Genomic DNA, 12,855 nt, shown 5'->3' on the forward strand with positions numbered 1-12,855 from the left:
TTTGTATTAGATCCTAATGATAAACACACAAATGTTCATTGTGTTGAATTGCCTTAGTTAACCAATTATTCTCAAACTTTGAGCATCTCATCAACTTGCTTAATTGCAAGGTTTTTAGTTATTCAAGTATTTTAGTTTTCAAGTAATCAACCCCCCTTAGTTTAATTGTAGTTAGTTAGTTTGATTTCACTAGTTCTATTGAATTGCATTGGTGATTGAATATAACAATTTCCCTGAGGATTGATACCCCTTTTTACCATTATATTACGTTTATTTAGCAATCAAAGGGTGTAATTTGCTTAGTGGACTTGACATCCCACCACGCTGCGTACAAGCCCTAAAGCATGTACGCTTAGCGTACAGCTGAGTACGCCCCGTATACTCAATCAGTGGGCCATCTGAATGCAAGTGTTTTGGACTAGGATTATTGGTGGGACTTGGGGTAAGGCCCATATAAGGGTTTGGGCCCAATTTGGAAAGTTGGGCCAAGTATGGGCCTTGAATGATTACTTAGTTTTTAGGCCTTTTGGATTTTAGGTTTGGGCCTAAGTCTTGGTCCATACTAGGTAGGGGTAAAATGGTCTTTTTATCCTAATTATGGACTGATAGTTATGGATTGGAATCCAATTATTAATTGGATGTTATTTGATATTGATAGTTCGGTGATTCATCAGTCAGCAACCAAAGATTTAGTCGTGTGATTCAGCATGCGAGGTGGGTTTCCTTACTGGGTTTAGCGGGTTTAAGGCATCAATGTCAGCCCTTGTTATTTATGTTAGGATGCTAGGAGTCTGCGTGACCCTTGCATGTGATATATGCTACTATGTATACCGGTGGGGCTCGATGTTGTGCGAGGCCTGCTGACTGTATCGTATGCTATTGTTTTATGATCATTGTATGTGTTAGTATGATTATGTGATATATGTCTATGTGTATAGTGGGCGGGGCCTGATGTCAGGCGGGGCCTAAGAATAACAAATTTATATATCGAACGGGGCTCGAAGCCGGGCGATGCCCGAAGCCGAGTGGGACTCGATACTAGGCGGAGGCCTAATATGTGATTTAATATGTACTGTATGGGGTAGTTTGGGGAACTCACTAGCTTTGTGTTTACGATTTTCAGTTTATGTTTCAGGTACTTCCAGTTCCAAGGGGAAGTGCTCTGGATGATTGTAGAGCACACACCAGCTTGCTCCGCTTTTTGTGATGTACTCTGATTTGAGATGATGTTTGTTACACTTATTTTATTGGGATGTTATTGATTATGTTTTTAGAATACTGGTTTCATCAAATTAAAAATAAAATTTTTGGGTCTTATTTCTGGGACGTTATAAATAGAAACATTTAAAAAAACTAGGGGTGACAATGGGTTGGGTTGGGTTATAAACGAGTTTACCTATTTATTTAAATGAGCTGAAAATTTCTACCCACCATAACTTGTTTAAGTAAATGGGTTGAAAATTCATAACCTAACCCAACCTTTTTAGTAGATGAGTTGAAATTGGGTTGACTTATTTATTGTTTTTTCCAATCCAACCTATTTACTAAACATGTTAAACCCGGGTCGATCCATTTAAATTTTTACAAAAAAATCCCTTAAAAATCAAATAATCTATCAAATAAATTTACATACAATTTTAAAGCTATAATAATTGTTCAAGTTTGAAAATAAAAATAAATGTTTACAACTATAAAACATTATAAATGTTTAATTTCAAAATTATATGCAACTCGATTATCACTTTTACCAACTCAAATTTCAATAATAGTTACTAACACGTGGTTTTGATAAATAAAATAATCAAAATATAATCATCAACTAAATAATAATATTAAATAAATATTACAATAAAAATATTTAATAATTTTATACAAAATTAACGGGTTGTAAACAGATTATACCATTTAATTAAACAGATTAATTTATTTAATTAAACAGGTTTAAAATCTAAACCTAAATATTTATTAGTTTGGATTTGGATTGGATTAGGAATGACATCTAAAAAAACCGTTTTATCACACACCCGATGAACACTTTTGCACGTACACCTTTAGAAACAAAAGTTCCGTGGAGCTAAAAGTAGGGTTTTGAATGGGTTTTTCAAGATTTTAGTACATTCATCCTTTTGTCTATCCAGGACCTGGAGAGAGGAAAACAGAGATTTTTCAAGATTTTATTACTCACCGTCTACGGTGAAGAACTCCATCAAAAATCATCGTCGAGGGCAGAAAGAATGTTAAATCTATCACTATCTTCAACACAAAGTGGCTACATCATCCAAAACCCTAAATCCCCTTTCATATTAAACCCACTTCTGTCTTCTCCTCCTACAATCAAATTCATAAACCCCAGCTCAAGAAAACTCAGTCTGAAATGTCAATACTCCGACCAACAACAACGACCTGATGCTTCATCCTACTCTCAACCCAGAGAAGGTAACTTCTCTTCTTATTTTGTAAAATGAAAATGTTACTCAAAATGTGAAACGCGTTTTGTTTTGTTTCGAATTTCGATTGATGAACAGACGCTCCGAAGGTTTTCATCGGGCATTCGATATACAAAGGAAAGGCTGCTCTTACAGTCGAACCTCGCCCTCCAGAGTTCGCCCCTTTAGACGTATGCCTGATTGTTTCTTCTTTTACTGTGTAAATGTTCGCTTACTATAATATGATTCTTTGATACACCTTGTTTGATTTTGTGGGTGATTGTTTTCATAGTCGGGGGCGTTTAAGTTGACAAAAGAGGGTTTCGTGTTGCTTCAATTTGCGCCTTCTGCTGGTGTTCGTCAATACGATTGGAGTAGAAAGCAGGTAACTTTATTTTCTTGATTTTCTATAGACAAACGAATTTCTTTTGTGCTTCATTTGCTATGCTGTTTTGATGATTTCATTCTAAACTAAATGTGTCAAAATTGATAAAGAACCTGACCCGTGTCTTAAATACGACATGATTACTAGCTTATAGAAGATCTAATGTGTAAGATAACAATGATTGTTTTGAGGGTGATAAGTTCCTTCTACATTGGAAAAGATTACAATAAACCCTAAACCCTATGAACAGCCTCTGTTCTTAAAAGAATTGTCTATATTTCTTTGATAAGTTCATTCTACTAGTCAATGTTGTATGTTAATGTTCTGTTTATTATAGTTATTCCTGTTTTCTCATAATTTATTCTTTTTATAATTCCATCTGCAATTCCAGGTGTTCTCATTATCAGTTACTGAAATCGGAAGTATAATCAGCCTTGGTGCCAAAGATTCATGTGAATTCTTTCACGACCCTTTCAAAGGAAAAAGGTAACCTTTGTATATAATTTAAATGTCATTTATTAAATCAAATGTTTTTTTTAAAAAAAAAACTAATGTCACCATGATTTTTTACAGTGATGAAGGCAGAGTTAGGAAGGTTTTGAAGGTGGAGCCTCTCCCAGATGGATCCGGCCACTTCTTTAATCTAAGTATTAATCTTTTTTGTTTTACTATTTTCAACTCTTAATCCACTCTTTTCTTGATTATAAATTTAACCCAACTTTTTTTTTATAACATGAAGGTGTTCAAAACAAGCTTATAAACATGGACGAAAGCATTTATATCCCTGTTACAAAGGCAGAGTTTGCAATTCTTGTCTCAGCTTTCAATGTATATGTTCTTTCCTGCATCAATTTATGTCTTCATTTTTTTTATATGTAAATTTTTGGGTTGTTTTTTTAATAACTTATTGTGTGTTATGCAGTTTGTTGTGCCTTACCTTTTGGGTTGGCATACATTTGTGAATTCTATAAAACCCCAAGACTCGACCCGTTTGAGTAATGGTAACCCGCGATCCGGTGCTGATTTAGAATGGAGCAGATAGTTTTGTATTTTGAAGATGGTTTATGAGTTTGAGGGTGTCATTTTGTTCTTGTTTCTTTAGGTTATGTGAACCGAAGTTAGAATTTCTTCTCTCCCATTATGTATATTTTTGTTATCTTGAAGAGTATTAGGATTTACATTTGGATGTGGTTTTAGGAAGTATGGATTAAGTTTTGAGTTTATGTTTGAGTTCTTGGGTGAGATCTATCTTGGTATAAAAAAGAATTGCAGAATTGTTGTGAGTTTATATTTTAGGGCTAAAGTCAAATTTGTTCATTTTAACTTTTGGCTATCAGCTTATTTGGTTATTTAACTCGTTTTAAATTTTAAGACGTCAATAAAGTTGTTAATGTTTGAAAGTACATTGCTGTAACAGAATTTTACAAAGTTATGTAAATGGTTTAAATGGTCCCTCGTGACTATTTTTTGCATTTTAAGGGCATAAACTTGTTATTTACCGATTGGGAAAGTCATCTTACCCATTTTAGCAGGTTAACATGTCTCGTCACTTGCCATGTATACATATGAGGTAACCCACTGAGTCAATACTGAGTTGACTCGATGACATAGAAGCTAACACATGCAAAGAGTAATTACCGTCTTTAATTTCCACCAACACCCCAACAACTTTACAATGTCGATTCGATTGATTCTTAGGCATAAGTCTCAAATTATAAGGGGACATACGCATGTGGGGTTTGAAGTAAAACAAATCTGAAACTTGTTTACCATATTTGGGCAAACAATCCTCTGGAAGAACCTTAATAAGCAACAATGTCGGCTCCACCACCTTCACCCGACTCTTTAAATTTTGGTGAAGACATCAACTACAATGTGCTCCACTCAATCTTCTGTGATTGTGGTTCGAAGATTACAGAAAACCAAACTGAAATGAAAATTTGAAGGAGCAGCTTGGACAGGAGTATATCGTTTGCAGGATCAACCACATCAGTCTCCAGTACAAGTTGGATGACCATGATCAGAAGTTTAAAGTCGTTGGTGTTGCTATGGGTGACATGATGGTGGGGATGCTCTTGTTGCTGGTGGTTGTGCTCCATTTCCTTGTTAAGCTTAGGTGATGGGTTGATATGCAGCTAAGACGGTTCATGGTTAAGAAGGTTATTAGTATGTAGTGTTTGCGGTTTTTTTTTTTTTTTTTTTTTGCTGAAATATGTAAAAGACCTCTCTAAATGACAAATATTTTGTAAGTGAAATCCAATGATTAATGAAAGACCTATCTAAATAATAGGCATTTTGTAAAGTTGGGTGATGTTCTTTGTTGATTGTTTTTTTTATCTTAATTAGTTGTTAATTTTCATTGAATAATCCGTTGAAAGTGTAATAGAATTAGGAAGAAGGAAAAAGTGGGGATGTTAGGGACCCCACTTGCCTTGCACAGTGGGGGTAATATAGTCTTTTACACGTACTACCCTTTCATATATACCAAGTAATTTCATTCTAGCACATTATTTTCTTCTTCAAATACTCTCCACTTTGAAGGTACATAATGAAGAACATGGAATGTGGATCTGGAGCTGAGGCTAAAATAAGAACATCTCGTACTACCAATAACCTAGAAAGGCCCTTTTATGCATGCCCAAAAAAGGTAATTTACCATTTATTCAAATTCTGATGTTAACCCTACTTTTTTTTAAGATGTATTAATTTAAGCAAATAGTTGGAATCAGGATGCTCGTTCAGGTTTTATAGCTTGGGTTGATGAAATGCAGTGCAACAATGAAGGCGTGATGATAAATGGGTTGTTTAAGTCGAAAAAAAAGCTTCAAACTGAGGTCTTTAAGTTGAAGGTTTACCTAATATGTAGTTGGGTATTTTTTTTCTGTTTAATCGTGTACAAGTTGTAATGAAGGTCAATTGGACCACTTGTTATGTAACTTGTAATGCACTTTGATGTGTTTTGAAACTTGTAATGTACTTTATTTTGTTTAAGTTGTTATGAAACTTGTAATGTAATTTATTTCGTTTAAGTTATTATGTAACTTGTAATGTACTTTATTTTGTTTAAATTGTTATCTTTTAGCTTTGATGTGTTTTGTATGCATGAAATATGAACAAGCAAATTAAACAAAGTCATTTACAACACAACCAACTTAAAACATAACAACTTGTCCAATTCCAAACTTAATAACCTACTACAACCGAATTCCAATCTTAACACTTAAATCCAACCAAACACAACCAAGTTAAAAGATAACAACTTAAACGAAATAAAATCCTAATCATTAAGCTCCAACGGGTTTGCACTGGTATCTCCTTTCCCATCTTTGCCCTTCACCCTCTTAGCAAGTTTCATCTTTATGATTCTCTCTGATTTCTTTCTTTTACATCTCCTTCCAGCAGCAACACCTTCTGCTCTTTGACCCTTTTGCCCTTCATGCATTGATTTTTCTCCTTGACCCTTTTGCCCTTCATTGACACCTCCTGCTCCTTCACCTTTTTCATTGATACCTCCTACTCCTTCACCTTTTTCATTGACACCTGTTTTCCTTTTTTTAACATTTAGTTTGGGCCTCCTACCAACTTCAGGTTTTTGCACTTGAGGTCTTTCAGCTTAAGGACATGTGACCTTGTTATGCCCCATATTTTTACACATACTGCATGATATTTTTTCCCTGCCTTAGACACATTGTGCCTTGGTAGCTTCTCTAATGCATCTCTTCTTCTGTTAACCTTTGGTCTACCTTGCATTCTTCTCTTCATTGGTGGAAGAGGTGGTATGAAGTCAGTAGGTGGCCACATATTGCTACCATTCATCCCCTGAATTAGATACTTATAGGTGTTCTTGTAGACTGCTCCATAGAACATTGTATCAACATAACCACCAACATCTCTATTGAGAAATGATATAGTTGCAACTGAATGCACACATCCATACCCATTAAGTTGCTACACTCTACAAGTGGAAGTCTTTTTATCCAGGTCAACAACATAGGACTTAACCATGTTTCTTGTTTCAAATTGGTTTAGACCACTTGGTAAAACCTGCCAATACCTAATGTAGACATAACATAAGTAATTACATACAATTGTGAGTTTAAAGATTAGAAAGTACCTTTGAGCTTTTTTTAATTGATTCGGTAGGAGTGTAATTGCTGGGCAAGGCTTGTAATCAGGCCATGAAATACCTTTAATCTTTAAATTGTATATTCTCTCCATAACATACAATCTAATATCCTCTAACATGGTGATGATTGGCTTTTTCCTAGCATCCCTTATCACATTGTTGAAGCTCTCATATAAGCCATTCTCCACTGCATCACACATCTTTCCCTTTTGAAAAAATGCTCTACTCCAAGATTTGGGGTTTGTTTCCATAAGATAAGCAAAGGCTGCATGGTTATGCACTTCAATCTCCTTCATGGCAGCATTAAATAAAGGCTCAGTGGATGCATTGCTTGCCTTCCAAAACATGGTTTCATAATGCACACCACTGAATCTTTTCCTAAAGTTGGCAACAATATGCCTTGCACACTGCCTATGTTCAGCAGTAGGCAATATTTCCTTCACAACCTCTAACAACCCTTGTGCAACAATGATAACATGTTATATAAAATGAGACTAGAATTTATTAAATTAGGAAGTAAAACAACTTACCTTATTCTGATCTGACATTAATGTTATACCAAAACCATTATCCAGTTGAAGGTCATCTCTAAGGTTTTCTAAAAACCATTTCCAATTTTCTTTGTTCTCTATACAGACAACTGCCCATGCAATTGGAAATATGTGATTATTGGCATCTCTTCGTACATCACATATTAGCTCTCCACTACATAAGCCCTTTAAGAAACATCCATCTAAATTTATAAACCTTATGCAACTCCCTCTCCACCCTTGCTTAAGCCCATCAAAACACAAGTAAAGTTTGCTAAAATAATTCTTACCATCTGGCATAGAAATGACATCAGTTTTGACTGTTGATCCTGGATTTGATCTTCTAATCTCCTCACCATATGACCACGACTTTGCATAGTGCTCCACTAGTGTTCCTTCAATCAGTTCAATTGCATACTTCTTTGCTCTTCTACACTGTCCCATACTCATATCTATATCGAATTTCTCTTTAATCTCATCCCTAAGTAGCCTCACACCAACCTTTTGTTTCTGTAAGAATTGTGTTGTGTAATGGGTACCTATCCATGAATAATTCACAATTGAACCTAACTTGAAGTTTCTTGCACAATTATGCTCATTTATGAGACTCTTTATCTGGAAAGACTTTTCCTCACTCATCCAAGAAGCCTACATCCTAAACTTGCACTGCCTATAACAACATTTCACTAATAGTCTCCTACTATCATTTTTTTCTAACATAACTGATAACCATTTGCTACAACATAGTTACACATCATATGTTTCGGTTGTTTAGGACTCACAAATCTCATACCTAATACATGTTTTTTTTTTCTTTTTCCAATGAACATTCTCATTGTAAATAGCCTGGTTAGTAGAAATTACCTCATCTTCTTGTGGTGGATCATATGTATCTTCACGAGGTGGACTGTGGGGGGTGACTTGCTCCTTTGGGCACAACTTACTCAGAAACTCATCATCCTTTGTCTTGTTCATAGGAATGCACTCATCAGGTTCACTATCCACTTCCATGTGAATGCCATCATCTTGCTCACCTTGCAAATCCTTGTTTGGACCTAGGATATCATCCATACCACCATGTAAATCTTGCATGTCGATTCCATCATCCATATCCATACGACTGTGAACTTCTTCATGATATTCATTTGCACCAGATAATTGGTCTAAAGAACTGCCAACTTCTGCTTGCTCTTCAAGAATCCATTGATGTACATTAACACCAAGATGGTCCATATATACATTGATTACACAATCAGAAGCATACCATACTTCGATTAGTTCCATGTAATCCATGTCATTCACGATTAACCTTAATCCATCAGGAAAAACAATATCGGGCATGCAAAAGTACACATTCACACATATCTAACATGCGAATCTTTCAAGGAACTCGACAAATTCCTTCTTGTCCATTCCAGCAAAATCAACATCATCAAACCTTTGCTCTGCTTCATCTGCGTAAGTAATAGAGGGGTACCTGGTAAAAATTCTAGCAAAATGTAGATCAATCTTCATGAAAACGACCATAGCAACAACAAGGTTCCCCGATTTGAGTGACTAACACTTGAAGAAAAGGATAGGATCGAAGAACAAATCAACAACAAATTTCGATGCGGGGAAGTTAAAGAAGAAAGATTTAGAAAGGGATAGTTGAAGGGTTTAAACATACAGTATCTCTCATTAACTCCTATGCACACGTGGTAATGACATGGACTAAATTAATCTATTTGGATACAAGGTGGAAATAAAAAATTGCTAAGTAGGATGGGGTCACTGGGTGACCCCTTTATTTTTCCAAGAGTGTCATTTTAAAACAAGAAATAACAAGTTTATACCCTTAAAATGCAAAAAATAGTCCCGAGGGACCATTTAAACCATTATACGCAACTTTATTGGGCTACAGTGACAATGACCCTTTAATTAAAGACAATTTGTTTGCTTGAATCATAGTTGATCATGATTATTGACAATTATAACTAGCAATAGACAAATCTTATAGTTAGGTAGATATAGTAATGAACTTTAATATGTGTGGACTTATTAGATGACCATTCTATGTAGTATTGATTTTCATAACTATTAGATTAACAAAGATTAAATTTTGCATAATACAAACTAAATACGGGTAATAGAGATAGTTAATTATATGACAATTGTGTTAATTGTCTTTAGAATCATCAAGGTTAGAATCAAACTAAAAGACGTAAACACATTAGAAATCGATGGATGATTAACTAATATCCTCTGCACATAACAGATCTCAACCATAACGAAAAGGGTGTAATCAAATTCTAACAAAAAGTAAAAAAAAAAGTCTATTTACTAATCAAATTTTTAGTGTTGTTTTGCTTTCTTTCTTAGTTTGCGGTTTGGTAATAAATTCCCTTTTTATTTAATGTTTTTGGTGTAACCCACAATTAGATCTTCTGATTGAATCATATATGTCCCTCTAGTGTTCGACACTCGTTTATATCAAAGTTATATTACTAAACAATTGGGTTACTTGTCCATTTTATAATAATCTCCAATTCTAGTAAATGTGGTTATAAATTTATGACTGAATTTTACACATCAAGAGCTATGAATGGAATTAGATATAGTTTGTAACTTGTGGGACCTCGAGATTTGCTATATAAATTTATTAAGTTCATGTTTTAGTGTAATTTGATGATTAAATAAGTTTTAGACAGAGAATCAATTTCAACATTCTTATGGGACCTAAAATCTAGATAAACCAAGTTTAAAAAGAAGTGTAATGTAAACATTATTTTTGTTTACATTCAAGTAAATAGCCAAATATATTTAAACTCTATTCCCTGAAGAGATTACATATAAAATGGCATGGTCTAAAAAGTGGGGCATTAGAAAATTACTTTAAAAGGTCAAATGACATGTATAATCCATGATCACATTGAAAGATTAAAGAAAGCTTTTATTGATTGAATAATTAATAGAACCTTAATGCTAGATCAAGATGTGTATTAAATTAGTTAGTGGTTTTTAGTGAGATTTAATTCATTGACCAAGTCATTATTTTATATGAACTTGACAACTATGTAATGTGATCACCGTACTACTAACTATTCATTTATTTAAATATATTGGTCCATTCGTTAAAAATATAATATATTTTCCAAATAAATAAGTAACTATAGAAGTCTTATGCAATTATGTTATGTAAGAGTAGGTTTAGCTTGACTTCAATATTTCATTAATTTACTACTAACTTTTAGGTTTACTTGTCTACCAATGCTCATTTTTATAGTCGTCTTTTCTTTTTTTGCAAGGAAAAATATTACTATATAACCTTTTGGAATACATAAGTTTTTGGTCGTTTATCATATGTTATTCCGGTGGAGTTTTAAAGAGGTGTAGCATTACTTTCAATAGATTTAAGAGTGGAGGAATAACTTATGAATATAAATGTAAAATATCATAGAAAATAAAAACAAAATATTTCTAATAGTATTTGAAGTAGCTTGTAGATTATTATTATGTTTTTTAAATAAAAATTCTAAGTTCATACTTTCGAATGAAGTTTTTTCTTAAAAAACAAATGCTAAAAATTTCTAAAATCTCTCAAAAACTCATTACCAACCATACCCCAAAGTCTCTTAAAAAGCACCAATGCATTGTATTCTATTTTATTAAAAAGGGAAAATATGTTTAGATTTTTAAGTGTAAAAAATGTTTAGATTTTTTAGTGTAATCTTACAGTATATTTATCAAAACTAGCCGGTAGTATATAACATTTATTATTCTCTATTGATGTAGTTTACATATTTAATTCATTCCGTGTCTAGCCAACTAAAAATAACTAGTTGGGGTCTTTGGGATGGTTATGTAAAATAATTTATGTTTATTTGTAAAATTGTTTAAAATATTTTCGGTATTAAAGCAATTTTTTAAAATGTTTTGATTAGCTTATTTGATATCAAAATATAAGAAGCTTACAATTTCTGTTTAAAGATGTAAAAATGACTAAATAATAAGGGCCGAATGTATATATATATATATATATATATATATATATATATATATATATATATATATATATATATATATATATATATATATATATATATATATATATATATATATATATATATATATACTAGGTGTGAGATCCATTTATTACATGGGTTTAATTAAAAAAAATTAAATATTAAATTTTAACAATTTGAAAAGTTTGAATTTATAAGAAAAATGAGAAATTTTTTGAATTATTAAAATTAATGTGGCTTTAATATATTGAATACATTACATATATAAACTCTTTCTAATAAGCACCTTACATATTAAATGTAGAATTTTAATTTAATAAATGAAAAATACAATAAAATGACAAGTGGAAAATAGAAAATTTAAAAATTGTAGAAAATGTCATGTGTTCAAATGAAGGAGAAGAGGACATGTGGCAAAAAATTTTGATTTATTAGAGTATATATATATATATATATATATATATATATACACACACACACACACACACACACACAGAGATTGCCAATATGGGAATTTTATACCTTCTGGAGGTGGAAAACAAGATGAATGATTTGGATCTGCAAGGCTTGGAGCTCCAAGATGATTCTCCAACGGTATTCTCCTTTAAAGGTGCACATAAGAATACTTTAAAACCAAGAGGTTCTCTGAAAAATGTTTTGGGTTTCGAAGGGACTGGATTAGAGGATGGAGGCTAGGTATAAAGAGGCCATCAAGAGGGTTAGAGTCTTTAAATAGGCTCATAACCCCGGAAATTAGGATTTTAGATCTAGCATACTACGTGTTGCGTAGCTATACATATGCCCAATATAAGTCCTTAAATGCTAGTATGAAGTCTTTCTCCTACGCTCAGCGTAGGAGGCTATCCTACGCCCCACCCAGGACTTAAAAATACACTTAATGCCAAAAATAATCCAAGAAAAATCAAAGTTGCGGGTCCGGGTGTTACAATGACTAATATTCATATATGATTATATAACTGTAACTATATTCATATATGAATCTACCACCTCCCCACTGCCCCAACCACCACCATTGCTGCCACCAACCATCACCACCACCACCTCCGCCACCACCACCACCTTTACCACCAACCACCGCCAGCTCCGTCACCAACCACCACCGCCATATTCATATATGAATAATTACGCCCTCTATACTTATTCATATATGAATATACATATTCATATATGAATATGTTGGATTAGGTGACTAAGTCTAATAAGTATAATTGGTATATACTTAAATTGTTAGTAGCACAGTCCTTTTAGGGTTCCCTTAAGACTAGCAACTAGAAATGATGACATTTACATATATATATATATATATATATATATATATAGCGAGAGAGAGAGAGAGACAGAGAGAGAGAGCTTTGATTTATTA

The 12,855-nt window shown here is 33.2% G+C and overlaps 1 protein-coding gene across 1 annotated transcript; it reads left to right on the plus strand.

Annotated features, from left to right (window-relative positions):
• Positions 1-2,031: 2,031 nt before the first annotated feature.
• On the plus strand, positions 2,032-4,099 carry LOC145092560 (single-stranded DNA-binding protein WHY1, chloroplastic-like). Its single transcript, XM_079030506.1, has 7 exons — positions 2,032-2,436; positions 2,526-2,617; positions 2,719-2,811; positions 3,203-3,297; positions 3,385-3,458; positions 3,551-3,639; positions 3,734-4,099. Exons 1-7 carry the CDS (start codon positions 2,235-2,237, stop codon positions 3,851-3,853), a joined length of 765 nt encoding a protein of 254 aa, XP_078886632.1. The 5' UTR covers positions 2,032-2,234; the 3' UTR covers positions 3,854-4,099.
• The last annotated feature ends 8,756 nt before the right edge of the window (positions 4,100-12,855 follow it).

The sequence above is a fragment of the Lactuca serriola genome, chromosome 3 (assembly GCF_051521515.1).
Source record: "Lactuca serriola cultivar US96UC23 chromosome 3, Lser_US96UC23_V15, whole genome shotgun sequence".
NCBI classification, from domain to species: Eukaryota; Viridiplantae; Streptophyta; class Magnoliopsida; order Asterales; family Asteraceae; genus Lactuca; species Lactuca serriola.